This window comes from Kryptolebias marmoratus, linkage group LG23, assembly GCF_001649575.2.
Source record: "Kryptolebias marmoratus isolate JLee-2015 linkage group LG23, ASM164957v2, whole genome shotgun sequence".
Taxonomy (NCBI): Eukaryota; Metazoa; Chordata; class Actinopteri; order Cyprinodontiformes; family Rivulidae; genus Kryptolebias; species Kryptolebias marmoratus.
In genome coordinates this window covers 15,505,839-15,529,935 of record NC_051452.1, presented here as the reverse complement: position 1 = coordinate 15,529,935, position 24,097 = coordinate 15,505,839, and the positions used below count along the sequence as shown (strand labels likewise).

The window sequence follows — 24,097 nt, the reverse complement described above, 5'->3', positions numbered from 1 at the left end:
GATGTTGTTACGTCGGGATCTTCCTTCCAAATCGGTGACTTTGTCTAGGAGGTTTTTCTGCTGTTTGAGGCAATAAGACAAAGAATCTCTCAAGTCCATGTTCACCGTCTCCAACTCGTTTACTCGTTGTTCCGCCTCCGTTAGCCTAGCAGCTTGATTATGAATGTCCGAGCCGACCTCCTCCAATTTCTTGTTCATTTCACTCTTAAAGCTGTTCAGATCCTGCTTGATGTCATTTTTCATAGCGATGATGTCATTTTGCATTTCTTTGATGGTGTTGCAAAGATTCTGGATAGCTTTAGCAGTCGTTAGCTCGCTCTCCTCGCTAGGGACCGAGGCCTGCATCATGCTAGCTTTGTTTTCAACGTTTGGTAACTCAGCCCTTGCCTGACCGTGACTTTTAGCACCCCCCAGTCTCTTTTTCGATCCAACTCCACACATAATATATCATTTTGAAAAAAAATTGGATTCCTTTATCGAGTTTTGTGGAGTTATTCTTGTCGCTGATCAGGACAGATTATAGTTTAGACCGCCATCTTGGAGACGCTCCCCAGAAGTCCCCTATAGATCATTTTTTAAATGAAAAATTGCATCATTGGGATGTGGGAATATTGTAACTCACAACCTCAAATAAATTACTGTGTGTTAGTGTATTTGTACCTACTTGCCCAGCTGACAGCAAGCCTGTGGTAGCTTGATGACCGAAGGGGGTAGAGCATAAAGCTCGAGTTGATACCAGAACTCCCCCACCTGCTCTGACTGGAACACCACACTACAGAAAAGACAAACCAAAGTTACTTACTACATTTGTCGAATGTAGATGACAAGCATTGCATAAACTATGTCCTTACACAGTATCTTTACAATGATTAGTAAAGTATTCAAGCAGTGCAAGGTAAATCAAAGTTTTATCAGGCACATAAATACTTTGAATAGTAATGTTTTACTTTTTGACAAGTACTTTCTGATTCCTCCCTTTGAAGAGGAATGGCAGGTTTAGTGTACTGGATCTCACCTGCCTGTGATCTTTCCCACACTAACAGGAGAGAATGTAGCATTGTAGTTGACAGTCTCCCGAGGGGGAACTGAAACCAAGTTGGCCCCGGTTAAGCTGTCTCCTTCCAGGAACACATCTAGCATCAGAAGCTCTTCTCCTGGGTTACTGACAGGTATCTCCATGGTAACTGAGTTCTAGGAGTCAAATATTTCAAAGAAGAAATTTGTTCTTTCTTCTTCTTGTGGTGTTATAAACATCCTTTGATCAAAGTGTAGAGGGAAGATTATATTTTCATATATCACAGACCAGTGGAAGAATCACTAACTTGAACTGAGTGTAACCTTTCAGTAACTTTCAATGCAACACTAACTACAGATCCTAGCTCTCTAAGCTGATGTTACTTTATTAAAATAAATTTATTTATACGTTGTAAAGTCAGAGAACGAAGACACTGTAAATCAATCCTTTTGTAGTTGTGGCTGTTAAGTTAAAACTAATTAACACATTACAGATTTAAATTTTTGATGCATTTAGGGAGAAGCTTGCAGCTTTTCTGGCCTTGCGGGGTGAGGGGTGAGGGAATCAGTGAGACAAAGAATTCAACATTTTGTTTTGCTTTTAATAACACCAATAAATTAAACATTTGAATGATAACATAAATAGTACATTTAAATACTTAAATAAATAAAAAGTTTTATAGCTTGGATGATGTATTTACAAAGCTTTTTTCACTGCAGTGTATTCTTTGGGGCTTCTCAAAGATTCCCTAACAGTTCTCTGTGTGCTGTATTCTATTCGTCCATTCATTATTTGTATTTACTAGATGGCTGACTTAATTACTTATTTACCAAGTTCAGTCTTGTACAGCCAGAGGGAGTAATTCCCTCTGACAGCCAAGCTAGGTCGAAGCCAGTCATCCTGTGATGACAGGTCTTTGGCTGATGTTTTGGGGAACCTGCGATGTGTTCTTTACTTGGACCCGGAGCAGGAGAGCTATTCTGACTACTATTGTTGCTATGTTTACTGTGAGAGAGTTAAAATAAAAAAGCTGAAGTTTTGTTTTTAGATTTGAGTGGGTTGCAACAATTGTCTTAGCGCGCTCTCTCTGTTAGCAGGAGTTTGGTCACACACACAATTCAGATGCGTCTGTACGCTAATAATGACACTCAAACTGCATTAGCACATAAATACTCATTGAGGAGCGTTCACCTCACTTTTTTATACATTTAAAACAATGTTAAATTTGGGGGGATGGAGGTGGATGAGTGATAATGATGTTTCAGCTTTGGCGTCTCCGCTGTGAAGTGGGATCGTGCAAACACGTCCAGACATTTATTAATTTATTACATGCTATGACTTTCATGGTGGGGCAGGCGGTGCTATTGGGGGGCGGGGCACCCCACTTGGATAATGCTAGGGGAATCTCTGGCTTGCATTAATGGCTCCTTCTCACTTCTTCTGTACCTCAGCTCTAATCCAGTACAGTATAAAGAGAGCATCTTTGTTCATATTATCTTGAATGTGAAATGTTTGAAAAATTTACCTCAGTAACACACTGTATATTGATGACCTTGACGGGAGCTGCTGGCTCACAAGTTAACTCAAGGGAGAAAGTGGCATAGTGTTTGAATGCATCTCCTGAAGACACAAAAATATATTAAACAGTACATTTTAGATAAATACACAAAACTAATACAAAATAAGTCTAAACAAATACTTCTGATTCTGTCATGCCAGAAACTCTCATTAAAGAGCCAATAAACAGTATGAAAAATATTACCTTTGTCTTTATTCGCCTCTTGCATTTCACCAGTTTTTACAAATGACACAGAGCCTGCAGGAGAGGGTAAGTATAAAGTGTTCAGCTTAGTTGGTATAAGATAGTTATTAAAAAAAGTCACTGGTTTTGATTTTAAAGATGTGATTTTAAAGACATTAAATTCATATAATTGAATATCATAATTCCCATTATTCTGTGCTAATTATTTTTAACTTAGGTACTAACACTGTAATCTGAAGCTAATGCCTCTTTTACACGGGCCCTAATTCAGAAGTCCGCTCTACTCGGCTCGGCTCTATAAAGAATGCATCGTGTTCCCACCGGCCACTTTGGTTGGTAGCAGAGCAACGCCTCTTCGTGTTGCGGGGGGCAGGGCCGCGGCGCGGGGGGGTGCGCTACCGAAACTTAGCGCAAGTTGTGTAAACAACTAAAGCGCTATGGACAACGTTGGCCCTGTGTTGTTGCTGTTTTTTAAACTTATGGGGATTCTCCTGAGACTTCAGGAAGAGAGGCGCAGTGGAAGAAATGCTCTGGATGCCGCGATTGATGGACACCTGTTATCCGCCGGAGATTTCAGGCTTTACAGCGCCTTCAGCTGGGGGACAGACAGCATAAACGTTGCAGGGTAAGCTAACGCTGTTGTTTATATTCCTATCGTTCGCTCTTTATGCTTGCATCAGGTCACACCCACGACCAATGAGTGAAAAGGAGCTAAGCTTGCGCCACCCACGAAGCAGGGCTGGCCCAGCTGGCCCTACTCCGAAGCAGGGACCGACCACGAAAAAATGCAGATGTAAACGTGCGCAAAGCAAGATCACATAGATCATAGATCACATGGCGAGATCCCACCACTCTGGGATTGAAGTGAATTTGTTCAGGTGGTCATTGTGTTATGTTAGCATCACATCAATACTGGAGTTCATCATCACTCTTTGGCAACTTTCAGCTTTGAGCTCATTTATTTATTTTCTAAAAGCTTTTAAAACACTTTTTTAAAACTTTGAACATAGAACAGAATATTACCATTGAGAATTATAACCCTAACACATTTTAAAGTAAAATTATGTATAAATAAACAAAGAAATACAATAAGAGGAAAAGTGAATGCTGTCATCAGAGAAGTCTATAAATAAGTTAGTTTTGTAAGTCAACATGAGACACCTCAGGCCACTGGGTGGGTTACTTGTTCACTTAAATAGGTGGCACACTGAAAAAAAACATTCTTCAGGTCCTGGTGTAAAAGTCTTGTTTCAATAACTCTGTTGATGGTTAATCAATTATATTTTTTAATGATTATAACATTTGGGCAAGTAAATAGCTACAAATAGCTAAAATCTTTGTTAAGACTGTTATCTTGGAAGACACTTCTAAAGACATTTTTACCACCAGCTGCTTTTACTCAAAAAATGGCAGTAAGATTTCATAAAGGTGATTGTGCTGCTCAGATGGAAAAACAAGTAAATAAATACCTGTCTGTTTTCCTCGTTTCCATGGTGTCACAGCCAGAGTGTACAGACAGCTGTGTCCAGGTTTAATCTCCAGGTATGAGACGCCACTCACAACAGATAAATCTGTCTGTACCTGCATGTGCAGCAAACACACAGGATGAAGAAACCCAACAAAACACAAAAAGAACAAAATTTAAAAAAATGAGATGACATGAATGCAAAGATTTTGTTTACAACTCCAAAAACCATCTTTTCATCCATATATTTTAACCATTAAATATGCTTATTTTAAGGTGACAAAAAAAATTAGGTCAAATGAATAACTAGAATAACTAAACATACAGAAACAAAGCATTGTTCAGATTTACCACTCTATCCACAAAATTAATGTATGAATTTTAATGAACTTGTAAATGTTTATATGTGTGGTAGTAATCAGTGTGTTTGTACATTCAGAGTCAGGTTTTTCAGGCTGTTGTTGGGAATATCCAGCTGAGTGTAAGTGGTCGTCCCAACAGGGCAGGATAACGCCACATGTTCCACCAACAGGGGGTGCTCTCCCTTTCCTCTTAAGGTAAACAAGTGGGCTGTGCTGTCATGGTCATTGTGTAAGGACTCCTTGCCCTGTGGGGGGAAGAGACAAAATGCAGAGTATAAAACACACACAAACCCATGATCACTGTGAGCACACACAAATATTAAGTGTGTTCTCAAAATGATGATTATGTACATCTAATTCATAAAGAACTAGTAGGTTATTGAAGCTGATATTGTAAGTAAGGTTACTGTACCAAAGCAAACTAGCAGAACAGAGAAAACTTGCAGAATGTCTGAAATGTAAGCTCCACCCTGAGAGCTCTAAAAACAAGCACTGGCAAATCAGAGGTAGAATTCTCGCCTGCGCAGAAGGCCTGGGTTCAATTCCTGGCCATTGCAAACCCCCCCCCCCACCTTTTTTTTTTTTTTTTTTTTTTTTTTTTTTACACAAATTAGCAGTAATGCTGCCTACTGGCAACAAAAGAACAATAAGGAGAAAGGTTCTTCACAAAAAAGCAAAAAACATTTTAACAAAAACATATACATCTGTTTCTGCTCTAAATAAATTAACTGTAAAAGAAAGCATGAGGCATTTATGTGTGTATTGCTTTTTGAATTACAAGAAGAAAAACTAGCATTTTCAAAAAAACAGAATCATCTGCTGTGCATTGTCGAAGCTCTATGTTCAGAAAAGAAGTAGGAGATGAAGCCAAGCCTCAGAGGAAGCTTAAATTTCAAGATATCATCTTTAGATCCACACAGGCCAGAAAGAGTGCTGCTCTGAAACATCAAGATAAGTGGTTCACTTGAGCTGAATGTGTCCTCGGAGGATGCAGGCTAATGAGAAGCCAAATGTGAGGGGCAGGAATCTGAGCCTGGAAGGGCTGAGGGTTTGAATGCACTTTCTCAAAACTGTTCCTGATTTCTGAACTAATCCTTTTGAGAGGGAAATAATTCTTTGAGCCCTTGCTGATTTTGTAAGTTTGCCAACTTACAAAGAAATGAAAAGTTTCGACTGATTTTGTTTGCTAGTTTCATTTTAACAAAGAGAGACAGAATATCAACCAGATAACAGCACATTACATGAAAGTTACAAATTGATTTGCAGTAAAATCAATAAAAAAAAGTAGAGATGGGATTTACGGCTCTTTGAAGCAAGCCGGATCTTGAGGATCTGTTCCATTCAAGAGTGGCTCGTTTGTACGATTAGTCATGTGGTATGGCTAATGAGTAGTGCGGCTGTATGTAATACACCACTGATGACCATCAATAGCTTCTGGTCTGGAGCTCATACAACACTGCCTCATAGAGTGAGGACAATTATAAGAAAGGTGAAGGATGAGCCAACAACTAGACTGGAGAAGCTAGGAAATGATCTCAAGGCAGATGGACCATAGTCACTAAGAACACCATTGGTAACACACTATGCTGTAATGGATTGAAATCTTACAGCACCCATTAGGTCTCTCTGCTCAGGTTCAGGCCCATCTTAAGTCTAAATGTTTCAGAGAAGGTTTAGGAGAAAGTGCTCAGATTTGGTCAGATTAGACCAAAAGTACACTCTCTGGCAAAAACTTGACCAGCTGTATTTGGAAGAAAAGAAGCACAAAATATGTCCCGAAGAACACCATCTCTATAGTCATATAACATTATACTTTGGGGCTGTTTTTTTTTTGCTAAGGATACAGAACGACTTCACTGCACTGAATGGTCAACTATTGGGACCATGTACAATAAAAATGACCCAAAACATACCACCAAGGCAACACAGGAGTGGCTGAAGAAAAAGCACATTAAGGCCATGGTCTTGGCCCGGTCCTGCTGTGACTCCTGCACACAGGTCCACTTAATAACCAGACTTGAACTTGTATTCACATAAAACATAAGCTTTAGACTGTTTTCTATGTAAAAAAATAGACTGACAATTTTTTAGGAACAAGCAATTTTGCACTTTGATTACAGTAGCAACATTTTTTAAACCAACATATTTGCTGTTGCACATTAATTATGTGGTAACAGATTGATTTTGTTGGCTTCATAAGTTAAGATAGTGTTCCAAACTGACATATTTGTGACCTGTGCTGGCAAAATTAGTCATAATGCACAGGCTGCAGTGCATAATAAGTGAAAATATTTATTTTTGCTGTAATTTAGATTTGAGCAAAACTGAGTCCCTAAAGACACCATCTAGAGATCCCAATGGATAAAATAGCTTATAACCTTCATAATCTACCTTTAAATTGAAGTTCTCTAACACATATGAATTCAGAAAGTAAACCTTTGTCTTGCAACCCTTATAATTTCTTTTGAAATTTACCATATTTTTCTGCTGGTTGCCACAGCACCAGGACATCCCTTCGTATGTTTGGCATCATTGTGAAGGTTAGGCTTTCTCTTTTTTAAAATACGGGGCTGGAATTCCTAACGACACCACTCCTGACCAATAAAAACTGACTTTTTAAATCAAAACTAACTTGTTGCTAGACCAGGTCATAAATTGCTAAATTTCAAACAACTACTTATCATTTTAAAGCTTTTAAAATGAATTCAATTAGATAATGACACAAAGAAACCATCATTTTTTATCAAGATGATTGCCAAAGTAGCACACAAAGTGAATATGATGAATAAATGCCTCCCATTTCCCATCAGTGGATGGATTCCTCCTGTTTCAGTGAAAACAATCAATTACCAAACTAGCCGCATGAAGCAATCAGAAACAACATTTCTTCTGATAGAATTTACAGGTTGACTTAGTATCTGATTAGCTTATAAATACCTGCGAAGTGACCAGAGCTTCTAGCACGTACACTCTGGTATCACAAAAAGAACTCAAGACCACTTTAGATGTAAAGTGCCCCACAGAGTCAGCCTGGAACCTCAGTGGGATGTTCACACAGCCACAATCTATGGGAACAAATGAAGTAAAGTAGGTGAACGATCAATACATGTTAAGGCCATCTTTACACTAGAAGACAACCACACTATGGTGTAACAAATCAATCAGAATGTTGATGGTCTTTGCAGTGTCTTTCATTGTAAGGCTTGACTTCTTTTTTTTTTTTTTAAGTATTTAATAACAACTGAGTGTGTTTTTCTTTGTGCACAAATTGCTTCTTAAGAACTTCATTGTTTTGAAACGTGTAATCAGTCTAATTTGATTTTTCAGAATGTACACACTTTCTATTGTTTAAAGTGCGCCATGTAACATTCAAGTAATGGACCCAAATGGCAGCTAAAGTTGTTTCATCAATAACTTCTCTTCTATTTGGAATAAACGCACTGTATATGCTCATAGTGGACTTGTACCTGTAGGATTCTCCTGTAGTATGTTTGAGCCCTCCTTCACGGGTATTGTAACAGTTCTGGGTAGAGTGAAGTACTGTGGCAAAGAAACCTCCACGTCATATTGTATCCCTTTATTTTGGTTAACACTTCTCAAGAGCTGGCCCAATCAGGATTGAAAAGAGAGAAAATGGCACATAAACCACCATTCATCAGTTCATCATTTCATCCAAAGCAGCAGGATCGTCCTGAGTGTGTATGTACCTGTACCTGCTGTTTGATGAACTTCTTCGTGAGTGTGGATTCCCTCACAGTGCTACTGTCCAAAGTGTGTGTCAGCATCCGCCTCCTGCGTTCGCCTGCACTCATGCAGTGCTGAGCCCAGACGGCCAGAGCATTCTCCCAGGGCGTATTGACCCGGGATACCTGAAGCACCTCCTCACACATGTCTCCAACCTTACAGTGAAGCCTCACCACAGACACGCTTGTGTCTAACAGAGAAGGAAATGGTTAGCAACAAAAAAAGGAAACTTGTCTGTACAGGAGAGAAAAAAGGAATGATTTATGATATGCAGTGGGTTGCAAAAGTATCCATCCCTCTTGGTATTATTTATATTTCAAAAGCCACATAAAAGCACACTTCACAGCTGGGCTTCATGAAAAAAGTGGCCAGGATAGAGCCATTCCTTAAAGAAAAAAAAAAGGAAAACAAATTTCTTCCCAAAACATGAAATAATGTGCTAAAGTAAGATAAGGTGAAGATTTTTGGCCATCAAGGGACAACACCATGTCTGGTTCAAACCAAACACCTCTGATCATGCTGAGAACACTAATTGGACCTTTACTCTAGTTCCACTTCCTTCCACATGTTGTACCCTAGACACAAACTCCAAGACGTGTCCCGAGGGAAGGACATACCTCTGCTGCTCTTCAGAGGGGGGTGGGGACCATTCTGCTGTAAACTGCTCAGCAGGAAGCAGAGTGCAGGACTCATCTTCCCGACTTAGTTCCTGCTCGACCACTTTAGTTGCCAGCAACTTCAGCATTCTTGGATTGGCCAGCTTGGCCTACCAGCAGCCAGCTTCTCTTACTGTTTCTCTTTCACCAGGAAAACCAACTTGAAAAACAATCATTTAGTGACCAGACGACACCAGGGACAAATGTACAACTTCTGATTCCCTCCAAGAGAGAAGACACATGGTGTTAGCCTGGATTCTAACTTTGCGAGAAGCGACCAGCTCCTTTTGCCTTCCAAAATGGATCAGCACAATAAATTCTGATAAGTATTTTCACTTTGGATTTCAGGTTAGAAGAATGTCAATAATTCTGCCAAATTGTCAGATTAGTTTGAAGAAGGATCAGATAAGATGTGAACATTTTATCAACTTGTCATAATTGCTAGACCCAAACATTGCTTTTCATGGCCAGGAGAGAAGAGGTGCCATACTGTGGTACAGCTGGATTGAGGAAGGCCTTCCCTGGAAACAATGCCATGCTGGCTAGCTGTTCCTGACCGGGCCTAAAGACATACAGCATGAACCCTGGAGTCAACTGAGGATCAGCTGAGGCCAACAGCTTGTCCAGAAGGTCACCCAGGAGGGTTAAGGTGACGGCTTCTGAGGGATCTGCAACTTTCCAATGATGGAATCAGGAATTGGAGCAAAATCCAGCATCTATAAACAAATCCTTTAGCTGGACTTATCTCTTGAAAGTACCGTACACGTAGTTTTTGTTAACTTTAGCTTTTCTATTGCTGTACTTTATAAAAACAAATCTAGATAAAACATATGCTATAAACTGGGTTTTATTTTCAGACCGAGTACAAGTACTCCAGTTTGGGTACTTGCTGATACAGAGTATCAATACTAAGTGTTGTACTTTGAGGAATGTGGTAACAAACACAAACTGGGCATTTGCACGGCATTAACATTAGGCGAATGGCTAAGTATAAGGCCCTGGTTACACTAGAATAATCATTGGAAATGTTAGGGTTTTTTCCATGTTTATTGAGGCAAATCAACAAGAAAACTGTGTTTACATGGAGACGGCTGTGCTTGTTGAATCTGCTGTAGTTTCCATGCCAGGCAGGGTTGGGTTGCTGCTATTATTGTTTATTTACTCTTGTATGCATGGAACAGCTATTGACTACAGCCGTCTGTGGTGCGCAAGCGCAATTTCACACTTTGCGTTTTTTTTTAAAATGCAAGCGTGAGTGTCTGAAAATCTCCACTCTGAGACCTGGGTTCAGAGGATACAAGGACTGTTGTTTTGTACACAAACAGCTGAACCACAGAAGAAAATCTACGGATTTAATCCAAAATTTAGTGTAAACAACCACTAAGACCCTAAAACTTGCTGAACCAAAGTTCTTTGGGTTTTTATTTGTTTGAACTTTGTGATTTTGTTGAGGATTGGGTTTATTTTCATTGAAAGATATTAGTTATGCTTAAGATAGGATCATACATTGGTTAAGCCTTTTTATTAAACCAGAACTATGTCAAAGCTGCCATTTGTGGGTCGGAAGAGCTTACTAACCACATGGTAATGGCAGCCATTTTGAGTGTCCTTTATTCCCTTTGTTGTTGTTACCAATGCCCCACATCTATCTGCTACCTACACATGCACTTGTGACTACACTGAGACATTCATTGTTGTTGCTATCATTGTTGCTGTTCATTGTTGGTAGCATAGTAGACAATGGTGGTTAATAATTAGTAACATTGATTTTGATCACTGTTTAATAAATCCTTTTGTACCCATTAAAAGAGAAGTGGTATATGCACTCGGTGGCTGGGATTAGATTGGGAGGGGGGGCAATTATGCCCATTGTATTCTTTTTTTAATTGCCCTGTTTTTTTATTTGTCTCTGTCTATACAGCTGTCTATTATTATGTAGATTTTTTGTTTAATAGAAATATAGAAATATGTTAATGTCAAAGTTAATGCCTGTTTGAAGAAATGTGTTTTCAATAAATATATTTGAAACATAAAAGAGAAGTAGTTTGTCATCACTGTGTTTGTATTGTGATAACTTTTGGTTCAGTTCTCAGATTCACATCGTCACTGTCTGCTCTGTAGGTGTCAAATCTGTTCCAGATTGACACAAACAGACCAACAGACACTTGAGACTGATATTAAGACTTAGTTATTAGTTCCTGGTTTTCAGATGGTGCCCTGTAATTCATGATTTCCATTAATAGTTTTATTAGCAATTAATAACTGACTTTAGACATTTATTAATATTTGCTAATCACAAAGATAGCTCCCAAAACTCATCATCCTGATAGTTGAGCTCCTATAACTGTCCCCAACAATGCTATTCCTACTGTGAAGCATGGTGGTGGTAGTATCAAGCTGTGTGGATGTTTTTTATTGGCAGGAAATGGGAATGTGATCAGAGTTGAAGGGAATATGGATGGAACGATACTTTTGCAACCCACAGTATGATTAAAGCAAAAGCAGCAACTGTAAATAACTTTTGAATTCATTCTGCTTGTTCCGTGATGTTGAACTGTTTTATGAGAAACATTTGCAAGAAAAGTTTCTTACCAGAATTCTTGGTAATAAAATCTGAGTCACATCTTGACTTTGCAGAGACAGGAGAGGGAAGTGGTAATTCTGAAGTAGCCTTCACCACATACACCATATCTCCTACCTTGAGACATACACATGAGAAAACAAACAAACATGCACACAGTGTTAAAGGTTCTTGTAGTTTGTATTTTTTAACTATTTTTAACAAGAATTTGTTATGGTTTACTTGTAGTAAAGTTTGGCTTTGGTTCTAGCCTCTTTAGTCAAGTAATACTGCCTGTCACATCCTCTCTAAATAAAGACAAAGTTGGTAGTTTCCACTCTTCCCAATGGATTTTTTTTTCTTTCATGACATTGCAACATTTGTCATTAGTCAGTATTTATAGCAACCAGCAACAAATAAAAGTATTTATTGAAAAAAATGCACACACAGACCTGAGGGCAGGTCAGCAGCACAGAGCAGTATTTAGTGCCTGGGAAGAAGGGCAGGTAGAGTAGTCTCAGAGTGTCTGCTTGCCCTGGCAGTAGACAAACACTCCTCACTCTACTCAGGAACTCGTGGGCCTCACCATCTGCACACACCAGCAAATGTACAGTTCAGAAAACCATAACCAAGCAACACATGAATGGAGGCAGAGCACTGCAACCCTACGGTGTCCAGCCCAAGACTTTATTGGGTGACACTTCTTAAAACAGTTCCTGAAATTGTCTCCAGTTCTAAGAACTGTTGCTGCCTCCTCATTTGCATTTTATTTTTGTATTTGGAATATTTAAATATGTTATTTGTTTTTGTTTTGTTTTTCTAGCACAGGAGAGTGAACCACACTGACTGTCTCATGCACAAACTGGTACTGACCCTCCTTTTTGTGCATATGCCTGGCTGGAAGGACTATTTGTTAACACTGCTGAATAATTAGGCTTACATTTTGTGACTTGTTTGATGTACAGGTCTCCTTCAGCAACTTGTATATCAAAAAAAACTTTTAAACAAACAATATTTAAAATTCTACAGACAGTCTCAACAAATTGTTTTATCCTTCAAAAGGCCCTCAGAAATAAACATTTCAATGATGCATCTACAATGAAGGTCAACATACAACACTATACCTAATTTAGGTGAATTTATGTTAATGTTGAAAATGTCAGGGCTGGCATTCAAACAAACTGCAAGACTTATGGTCAAATTTCCTTTAAACTAATCAGAACAGTGGCGTTGTTTGCCCAAAATGCATAGCAGAATGTTTGGCAAAAAACAAATACAGCATATCAGCACAAACCGCTCACTCTAACTGTCAAGCATGGTGGTGGTGATGTTCATGATTTGGGCTTCCTTTTGCAGCCACAAGACCAAGGCACCTTGCAGTCATTGAGGTGACCATGCACACTTCTGTGAGTTATTCCTGCTAAAGTTGGTTCTACAGACTTTTAAATCTCACACGGCTTAATTTTTCTCACACTCCTCCTGGTTTTTGGTGTAGTTTTTGTTATACAGATGATGACCCTACAAAAAATGTCATTTGTTGATCACCTGAGGTTGTGATACCTACTTTTAAGAACTAGTAAGATTTATTGACTTTAATTTTCTCTTCATACGTAAAACTTTAAAATATAAAAGTGGATGTGTTTTCCTTTTCCATAATTATATTTAGAGATCATGTCACTTCTTCCCATATAAGTGATCAATTTACATGCAAAAGATTTAAGGTAAAATAAATATACCAAACATTTATACATAAAATTTATGCAAATCACATATAAATTACATGTTCAGTTTAGATTCGGATTTTAGTTTGAGATACTGCGATTACACAACAATAATGAAAGCAGCAAGGTGCACGTGGGCGTTTGTAAGATTGCACCTACTTTATGTTATTTCCAACTTACCTTCCATCTCCCAGCCATCAATATTATGTGAGGTTTTCTTCTGAATACTAAAAAAAAGTTTAAGGAAAGAAAATTACATTCAAACTTGGTATAAAGATATTGGGCTCTACCACCTGAATCAGACAATAAATCCTTCAAATCATCAATGATTTGGGATGCTTGGCATCGAAGATGTCTCAGTTGGAGAGGAATGCATATTGACCTCCACTTTTAATGACACCTTAGGCTGTTAAATATGTAACTATACTCAAGAACAATTTAGACTGGAAATAGAGAAGCACTGAAACTGATTCACATAGCTTAGTTATTAGTTTGCTCCTGTCATGATCGGATGACACAGAAAGGAACCCAGACTCATGGCAGGAGAAATAAACTAATTTATTAAATAAAGAAAACCAAAACAAAAGCTGACGTGGCAGAAAAACAAACAAAGAACAAAACTAAAAACTAACATGGACAGGGCCGGGAACAAGCAGGACAGAAGCAAACAACCAGTAACCAACGACAACGAGAGCCATCAAACAATGGACCAGCAAGGTATGGGAAAAGTGACCGGGTTTTTAACACAGAGGATAACGAGGTGAGTGGGAACAGGTGGAATGATTGCAAAGTCGGGACAGGTGTAGATGGGCGTGGCTGACAGACAAGTGAATGACTGAGGGAGAGTGAAAATGAACATGAACATGAGCAGAGTCTAACCAAAACACAATAGAAACAAAACAAAAACCAAATAACTAAAATCAAAATAAAACAAACAAAACCCAGGGAAAAAAGCCAAATCACCACAGCTCCCTTTTTTCCACAAAACATTTTAAATCATAAAGTTATGATAACTGACTACATCAATTTGCCATTGTTAGAGAAGTATTTAAAGACCATACTTAAACAGTACTGAATGATAATAATAAAAAAATCTAATCAGCTGCTTGTGGTTCATTCACATATGCAATATAAAAGACTAAATCAGTGAATTTCTATAGCTGCCAAGTTATTTATCAAACTTGTATTTGCAAAATACATGACATTTAGACTGTTTTAAGTCATATTTATTTGACAGGTCTTATTTTGTACATGTCAGTGACGTAGCCACCTCACTTTGCAGAGCTACATCATTTTAGAGTTTCCTCAGCGTTCTGTACTGATTTCATTTTCTCCATACATGCTGTCTTTATACAATATCAGGAAATAGGACACATAGGGCTATTTCATAAAACGCCTCAAGCCTGCCCTTAGGTGCCTTCTGGCTGCCTTGGTGTGATTTCTGAATAGACCATAACAGCAAGGGGGATTGAAGCCAACACACCCCCTGACCCACCTTTGTGCTGTGAAGTGAGGGAGGAACAGAGTCGCTATGAAAAGGTAAGCAGGCGTTGCGGCTCAATAATATGAGTGACAACGTATGCTTTCTGTGACCACCCAGACTCGGGATTTCAAAGCCAAAACAAAATAGAACGGATTAATTTTGGAAGACAACTCTCAACTCTCCTTTTTTAAAAGTTAGAGGTAAATTCTTAACATTGGCAAATTGGAGCAATAGCAAAGTTTGTGAGATTCTTGCTCTTTATGCTGAAAACACACTAAAAAAAACAAAACGTTTTGAGAACGTTATGGCAAGAAAATCTGTCACACATTTGTACGTAGTACATGTAAAAGTAGCTGACTTCTGCTCCACGCCTCTTTTGTTTCCTTGATGCTCGCTTCATTTCTGAAAGCTCACATCTATGCGTGACATGGCCAGCTCCATCTGTGATTTTTAAACAGCCAAAGGCAGCTTAAGGAAAGACTGGTTGTTGTCGCCATTTTCCAGAACTGTTTCATGAAAGAGCCTAAATTTTCATTGCTCTGCTGACGACACCAAGATTTATCATCATCGGGAACATTTTGGTCTTTTTGGAATCAGCTTCCTGGTTTTGGTGAAGGACACCAACAATCTCTGCTGTGTTTTATGTTTTTTTTATCTTATACTCTTAATTCTTTATCTCATTTTCTTGCTCTTATTGCTATTAATACAATTTTTACTAATATTGCAAATTGGTTGTATCAGTATTGTCATTTCTTTATTCATCATACTTTCATTTCATTGCCATGTTTATCTTCCCATGTCTGACTTTGAATTGCATTTAAAAAGTGCAGGAAAAAGAAAGTTGAGTTGAATTGAGAGCAGTGCACATTACTTGGCTTTAGAAGGTGATTGTTGTATCAAAGTGCTTCCTTTTGTTTCAGGCTCCACAGGATTGAAGTTAGACTCCACCAGCACCACTCTGAACAAAAATATAAATATGTTGTCATGCCACTGTTACCTCACAGTTTTCATCTCAGTTCCTGGAGATTTTCTCAAATAAATACTAGAGGGGATATCTTAGGCAGCAAGTAAACATTCTGTCATTGAAGATGATGAGTTGGAAGCAGAAAAAATGGACAATGTAACTTAAGGGACTTTGACAAAAAAACGAAATATGAAAGTTAGACAGCTTGGTTATAGCAATTTCACAACTGTAGATTTTAAGAGCTGTTCCTGATCTGCAGCTGTCAGGACTTATTTATTACTTCATCTGTCTGTCAGTCTCTCATGTTAAATATGTGTTTATTAAACAGGAAAATGGACTGAAAAAAAAATCAGAATTATTTAAGAAATAAGGACATATTTTTTTAATTTACAGTGGTGATAACAGCTTAGACTGTAAAAAGACAATATAAGAAAAAAAGACAATACAACATCACTTTGAACTGAACACTGTTCTGATGTGTTGGGTGTCCACCTCATATGTGTTCTCATACTGAATCAACTAATGTCATTTAATTTGTTGTGTGCTTGTTTGTTATTATTGTTCTGCTCTGGTTTGTTGTCATCAGTCAGCATCTGATTGTAATGGTGTGATTACTGGACAGAAGAATTTCCATGTTTTCCCACATGAGTTCTGTTACTTGTTTTAGTACCTACACTCAAACGCTGCAGCCTTCTGTTTAACAAACTGAATCTTCATTTTTGCTCTGAAGCTGGACTATGTTGTAGAAAAATAAGACTCACTGATAAGATACCGATGGTCTCTCTGAGACATCCTCATTAGGTGGAACTGAATCGTCCTGTGTAGTACATGTCTGTTCACAGCTGGTATTCTACTATACTTAGATGGGGAAACATCTCAGCTTCTAAACATCTTAAAGCTAAATTAATTACATTGAAATCAGACAAGGTCATATAATATATATGCAATTAATAAATACAATTTTAAAAGTGTGATTAGATTAAAAAGAACATTTGAATGTTCAAGTCTCCACTATTCCACATTAAATAGTTGTAATTGTTCTCTACTTTTTCTAAAAGTAAAACAACCACCTCATTTTGATGCTGTTCTTCTCAATAATATCCTTACAATAATCCATTTCATTTTATTTATTTGTCATGCTGAAGTTGGCACTATTTGGTACTTTAATTTACAAGTCTTTGTTTACATTTTATTTTGGGGTATACTGTAAATCTCAAAGTTGACCAGTAAGAATAAAAAAAAAACTAAAATAAAACTCTGAATTTTGTTTTTTTTAGGGGAAAATTAGTTATTTAGATTCATTGATCAATCAATAAATTAGTCGATGGATTGACTGAAATATAAATAGTTGATAGTGGCTGCCCTAGACCTAGACATTTGTGGCTGTAAATGGAATATACTTAAATAGCGCCAACAGTGGCAGCCCAGTGAGATACTGGCTAAAGCACTGTGTTACCAAACTTAATTTATTTTCAATTGTTCATCTTCTGTTACCTACCTGAAATTAGCTTCTTTGGTGAATTTGTTAATTATTGGCACTTCAATCACTTTCACTTGGTAACATGGAGAACTGCACTGCAGAGCAGTCTAGGAAAGCAAACATAATGTTTTATCTTTTCACATCTGCACTGTAAAGTGTCACTGTTAGTCTTCAGACAGAGAGCATGATGTGTGTGACAGCAGGCAGGAGAGAAGCGATTTCATCAGATTTAATAAGAAAGAATGGTAGCAAACTATTGGCTAATCCAGGGGTAGGCAACCCTGGTCCTGGAGAGCCGCTATCCTGCATGTTTTACTTGTTTCTCTGCTCCAACACACCTGATTTGAATCAGTGGGTGATTAACAGGCTTCTGCAAAACATGAAGAGGTGATTTAACCACTGAATCAGGTGTTTTGGAGCAGGGAAACAAGTAAAACAAGCAGGACAGTGGCTCTCCAGGACCAGGGTTGCTTACCCCTGGGCTAATCAGTAAGAAAGCTTACAAGCAATCGGACAGTCATAGCATCCCTGTTTTACTCACTGTCGGTGTGATGTGGTTGATGTTTGTCTTTAGATTAAAAGTGAGTGTGGCACAGCGAAGGCCAAAAGTGGAGCTGAGCAGAAGAACTGCCTCCATAGGCCGCAGAAAGAAGCAGGTGACCTGGACGGTCAGTACAGTGTTTGACCTGTAAAAACAACAATAATAATATCCATTAATTTTACATTCCAGAGGAAAAATATCAATTCTTTTAGATGTGTTGTTAGTTTGATTCTACGCACTCCAGTTTTTAGGTTATGAAAGAGATGAATCAGCAGTATTTTGGTCCAATGTTTCTGCACAGCTGAGTTCACGTTTGAAACAGCATATTTCTGCAAAGATTGCTGGGGCTTTAAAAATGGGACACATGCTATTTTTAAAAAGAAGCCTCAAGAGGAAAACTGATACATTTTAATGAGTGAGCGTACACTCTTATACACAACTTTATTTACTCAATTTGGACTCCGAGCTGAATAATTTGTGGGAATTCACTATAATTTAGTAAGTATAGGCCAAAACAATTTATATTGAAAGTATAGATGAAAAGGCAGCATGTACTTATAATACAAGATTTTTTAAGTTACTAATACAAACTTTAATCTTTGGAGCTCTGGAGTTTAAATACATTTCACAGCAGAAACATCATTCAAAGTTAAAACAGGTCAAATAAAGTGGGACTTTACATGATTGATCTGGCATTTTAATAGCTTTAATGGTTTTTACACAATCACAGTTTAAGTCTGATGATTTTTGGAGATTTTGCCACAAATTTTTAACTTAGAGTGATGATGGCACACTTTAATTTTGAAGCTGTCTAAACTTTCAAAAAAGTTTGCATTTTTTTAAAGTTCTTATATCATTTGTCCACCAAAAACGTAGGAATTTTTTTTATTCTTTCACTCGGTTTGTCTCTCTCTAAAATAGGACTTTAGGTTTCCTCTTAAATTTTCCATGAATGCAGAGAGTGCAAATTCAAACTTATTGACTTCCACTGAATCGGAGCCCAGAATTTACTTTTTAAAACTGGAAGCTGAAGCTCTTTTTAACTTGTCAATGATGTGGCAAAAAGATAAGGGAGATAGGAAGACTCAGCTTGGTAATTGTTAACAATTTATTAAAGAAACATCAAGCAGAACATCCTGGGGATGAGACAGATCCAAGCTGTAGAATCAGTCTGACCTCAGATTGTCAGAGTGCTCATTTGAACCAAACTTAACAGTAAGACATAACAACACTAGCAGTCTGTTCATAACTGGAAGGTCGTATCACTTAGAGGGCAGCATGAGCTAACACTGAACTGTGAACAGATATGTACTATACAGCAGCGGTCCCCAAACTTTTTAGCTCCACAGACCAGTTCATTATTAGACAGTATTTTCACAGACTGGCCTTTAAAGGTGTGGCGGATAAATACAACAAAATAAAATGATAGGAGCAGCATGAAAAAGGGGGTATTTTTCTAAAACATAATAAATGTAAATCCAACGTGTACATGCTTTGTTAGCTGTGTTCTGGTATTGCGTTATCAACATGAATAACACCCTCTCCTCCCCCTAATGTTCTCTGGTCAATATGGCGATGTTTAAACATGCCCTTTAAAAAACCATACACCACAAATATAAAGTGCACAATAAATACAACTCACCATAACGCTGAATCAGTGGGAGCCCTGTGCCAGTTTCTCAGTAACAGTAACATATCACATGACCTAGATAAGTGTTTTGACACACATCAAGAGTGAGTCATAGACGGATGTAGTGGAGAGAAATCAGTCATTTTTTAAAAATAAATGTCATTCAGACTCAAAAAAAAAAACGTTAATACTGTAAGTTAATTATTCTTTCTGTGCGGCCCGATACCAAATGACCCAAGGACGGGTACCGGTACGCGGCCCGGAGGTTGGGGACCTCTGCTATACAGGACAGTCCTGTTCCAACTAATGTCTCAGAGAGACCATCAGGCTCTTATCAGGGAGTTTCATTTTTCTACAACAGTCATATTTCCATAAAAAACTGTAGACACACAGGTTTTTTCACACCAAAGAACAAGTTAAACACATTTGTAATCTTTGATGAATTGATGAATTGTTCATCTGCCAATCATAAATGGCGTAAAACCGTAAAGTTAAGACATACTTTGGTGGAATGGTGACCATAGATCCATTAGGAAGGGAGAAGAAATGAGCATCCTCCCCTAAAAAGAAGGCCTGATATTTGACAGGCTTTGACGATGGGTTTTTCAGACGCACCTGCAGATAGCACAAAACAACAAAGTTAACACTGATGGCTGGAAAAAACAGGCAAGTACGGTACAACTGAAAACACAGAGAAATGCTGCAGATAGGAAACAATACAACAGTTAAATTGGTCTTTTGTGTGTAATTCCCCAAAACTGCTTCAGCATGTGAGTTTTTTTTATATTTGTATTTGTCTGTAATCCTGTTAATGTCTGTCTGTGCCCAATCCCCATGATAGTATGTTTCTGTGTGATTAGACAACCAGGTTATTATCCAGATAGCTTTTAGTCTCCTCTGAGCTCATTAGTTTTGATTTACAAGATTGTGTATTTAACCCAAAGTGTGCAGAGTGTGTGTGTGTGTGTGTGTGTGTGTGTGTGTGTGTGTGTGTGTGTGTGTGTGTGTGTGTGTGTGTGTGTGTGTGTGTGTGTGTGTGTGTGCGTGTGTGTGATTGTACCTGTTTGCTGACAGTACTGTGGAGGCTTCCTGACAAAGTAATGGTGTGTGAGGGCAGGTAGTGAGGCAGCACCTCATACAGGTGAACACACAGAACTAACATCTGCACTGGGTTGGAATCAGACAGATCTGGGAGCTAAACACAAAGCACACTCAGATACAAATCTGGTCAGATTTACATACACTCAGGAACCACTGAGGCTCAAGCCTGCCATGAAGTGGGTGCTGGAACACCAGTGTCCCTGTCCACAGTGAATCCAGTCTTACATCACCATGGACTGAGAGGACCGAGAAAGAAGCTGCTGCCCCAAAAATATATTCATGCTCTACTGAAATTCACAGACACCCACATGGACAAGCCAAATGTCTTCTGGAGACAGGTTTTATGTCTTTACAAGGCAAAGATTTAACTATTTGGCCACTATGACAAAAAGTTTATTTGGAGGGTTAAAGGTGAGGCTTTCAGGCCTAAGACCACAGTGTTAACTGACAACATGGTCGTGGTAGCATCATGCTGTGGCACTGGTGCACAAAGTGGATGGAATAATGAAGAAGAAGGACTAACTTCAAATTCTTCAACTTCACGTCAAATCATTAATGGTTGAAGGTTGAAACTTGGACACACTGAATTTTAATCAATGGATTTACTACTGCAAGGATAGAGAGTCCGATCGAGGGTAAAAACTCTTTAAAAAATGCTTTTTTAATTACTGTTGCCCTACTGTGACATTATGCAATGATTTGAAGCAGGGTAAATCAAATCAAATTTATTTATATAGTACATTTAAAAACAACTGCGGATGCGGATGGGTAAGGGTGAGAATGGGGAAAGAAAGGATAGAATTGGAAAGGGTGGGAAAGAGAAAAGGGGAGGGGGAAAAAGCCCTGTACACCCATACTTAATGTTTTTTTATTTGTTGTTCCCTTCTACATTTAGTTTTTTTATTTTATTTTCTGTGATTATTATTTAATAAAATTGTGTTTTTCCAAAATGGAAAAAGAATATTTCAAATAAATAATTTAAACCCCCAAATATGAAGTTCATACCCATGATGAGTGGATGTAAACATTTTACATGTTATATAGTCTGATCTTTGACAGAAAAGTCCCAAAACAGTTACTTAACTCATGCATACAATTTGTTTTTTGGTATAAACATATAAATTCATTTAACCTATGACATTGTCTTGGAGGATGTCCATAAAGGCGTTTTCATTTGTTAAAAAAAGATTTTATACATATGAAACATCCTTCAAAAATGGTGATTTCATATTTGTTAGCAGGAATTCTAACCTTTATGGAGACGCCTCTAGTATTTACCTGTATGTCCATGTTGACACCAAGTGTAGTTAAAGCCTGAGACACAATGATATTGTTGTGAATGATCTGCTCCAGACTGCTAACTGTGGTGTAAATCCTCTGGAAGTGGCTTTTTATCTGTAATGATCAGAAATACAGACAGTATAAAGTATTACAAGGCTGATCTTAACTGTAATGTTTGGATATTGTCTTAATAATCTTAACACTGTTTTAAAGCTGATTTAACAAAAAAATAACAGAGTGAACACACTCTTTCTGTCATACACTCAAAACTGCTTCTCATGCTAAGAGACTCCCTTAGTGAATCCTGATTCCATCAATCACAGCGCCTTCTGCAGGCATCACCAGTCAACCCTCACAGCAAGCTGTACCACCTCCCCACCCTCTGTAGAGAGTCTGGTTAAAATTCAGACCCACAAACAATACAAAGACAGACCAGATAAGGGCAGTAGGCAGCCAGCAGAGCAGCGAGCACCAGTCCATCTGTAAAGTCCAGGTCAAAGTTCACTATCCAGCGTGCTGATGGGACTCCATCTGAAAAACATTTAAGTACAGAAATCAATCAGCCATATTTATTTATGTTAAATGCTGTGCATTCTGAGACATAAAAACATCAGTTTAAAACATCAGTTTTTTATGTCTTTAGGAAATTGTTTGATTGTTGTTGTTTTTGTTCGTTTTTCAAAGAGGTAGGGATGAAGTTACAAGTTAGCAGTAGTGTGGTACCATTCCCCATCTGCTTATTTGCATCACTGCAAGGAGAAGAGTGCTTTCTTGTATAGCTTTTGTTGGATAGTTGTCTAACTGAGGTATACAATATTTATAGTAAAAAGTTTTTAAATTATTTAATAATACATGATACTGTCTTTGCTTTTGAGGAAGATCTCACTTATTGGTTAAATCAAGCCAGTCATGTTTTTCTACACTGATAATTTGTCTGGCAGATACCTTTTAATAAAGGTTCAAAGATGCTACTTTAAGTGCAAACTGTTGTAGAAAATAAGATTCACTATTAAAATACTGATAGCCCCTCTGAGACATCCTCATTAGTTGTAACAGAATTGTCCTGTATAAAAAGTTTATTAATTACAGCATAGTGATTGTCAGGATAAAATCCATGGTAAGGTCATAAATGCCCACCTTTTGTAGCAGCGAGTGATTGTTGTGGCTAAAACACAGAGGAAACATATCTGTTCACAGTTCAATGTTAGCTCATGCGGCCCTCTAAGTGATATGACCTTCCAGTTATGAACAGACTGCTGGTGTTGTTATGTCTTACTGATAAGTTTGGTTCAAATGACAACTCTGACAATCTGAGGTCAGACTGATTCTATAGCTTGGATCTGTCTCATCCCTGGGATGTTCTGCTTGATGTTTGTTTGGTAATAAATTGTTAAAAATCAAAAAGCTGGGTTTTCCTTTATCTTTTTGCCACAACAATCACTGGCTGCTACAAAAGGTGGGCAATTATGACCTTAACATGGATTTTATCCTGTCAATCACTATGCTGTAATTAACAAACTTTTTGAATTCAACTGAAGTGATAAATGGTCCATTCCTTCCTGAAAGAAGTTTTACTGTTTGTAAAAATCAGATTATGTCAGAAACTACTGCCCCGTTATGTGGAGTCCCTCAAGGTTGTGTTTTAAGCCCAGGCTTGTTCTTGATTTATAATTACCTCTAGAACAGACTATTTGCCATTTTGGCAACATTTCTTATCGCTTAATAAATGGTACTATTCAGTAAGCCAGCTAACAAACATTAACTTATGGATCCCCTTTCCACTTACAACCAGTTGCACTTCAGCTTCTCTTCTTTTTATGTTTTAATACTTGTGTAACTGTTTATATTGCACATGAAAGTTTTATTTTTAGGCCTTTTAAATGGAGAAAGCTTTTATGACTTGTTTTTCATGGCTTTGCTTTCCTGATTTATAGCTGTTTTTCATTTCTCTTATTTTATTGTAAGCCCTTTGTGATTTTTATGTTTTTCATTTTTTATCCTTCATAATAATTTTATGATCCTAATTATTCATGTTCACACGGTGGTTGTTTTAACTTAGCATAAAGATTTTATTACTCTGAAATGAGAGGAGCATGGGGAAAATAAACCATTTCCATCTTGATAAAACACATTTAGCTTCTCTTACCTGTACCCCATACAGTTTTCCTCATCTTCTGGTAGTGCCTGTTGAGCCATGACAGTAACTGGAGCTCATGGGGTGAGTATAAATTGCTAACCAGGGACTGTGACCCATCAAGTGGGATATCATCTGTGTCTGTGATGTTCAAAGGTGTGTTCAGAGCTCTCTGGGACACACGACACAACACCACAA

General features: G+C 37.9%; 1 protein-coding gene across 2 annotated transcripts; it reads right to left on the bottom strand.

Annotated features, from left to right (window-relative positions):
* Positions 1–6: 6 nt before the first annotated feature.
* LOC108242149 (cilia- and flagella-associated protein 47) lies at positions 7–24,092 on the bottom strand. 2 transcript variants are annotated; one of them, XM_037973932.1, is made up of 21 exons: positions 23,912–24,092; positions 22,199–22,296; positions 21,763–21,879; positions 20,444–20,578; positions 19,886–19,998; positions 17,754–17,898; positions 17,231–17,319; positions 15,640–15,726; positions 13,466–13,512; positions 12,017–12,153; positions 11,597–11,702; positions 8,312–8,538; positions 8,072–8,207; positions 7,542–7,669; positions 4,676–4,849; positions 4,247–4,358; positions 2,778–2,831; positions 2,541–2,635; positions 1,016–1,191; positions 665–772; positions 7–561 (listed from the first exon to the last, which is right to left on the bottom strand). In XM_037973932.1, the coding sequence occupies exons 1-21, from the start codon at positions 23,934–23,936 to the stop codon at positions 525–527; spliced, it is 2,346 nt and encodes a 781-aa protein (XP_037829860.1). In that variant the 5' UTR covers positions 23,937–24,092; the 3' UTR covers positions 7–524. The 2 variants fall into 2 exon arrangements, with proteins under 2 accessions (XP_037829860.1, XP_037829861.1); XM_037973933.1 differs by having other exon boundaries at positions 8,318–8,538.
* Between the last annotated feature and the right edge of the window lie 5 nt (positions 24,093–24,097).

Excerpts from the sequence above, each read along its gene's own strand:
- LOC108242149 (XM_037973932.1), bottom strand. The coding sequence starts at position 23,936 with ATGAGGAAAACTGTATGGGGTACAG. Across the intron at positions 12,154-13,465 it reads TGATGGCTGGGAGATGGAAG|ATGGTGAGGCCCACGAGTTC; the intron begins GTAAGTTGGAAA and ends TGGTGTGTGCAG. Across the intron at positions 7,670-8,071 it reads ACTACAGGAGAATCCTACAG|ATTGTGGCTGTGTGAACATC; the intron begins GTACAAGTCCAC and ends TTGTTCCCATAG.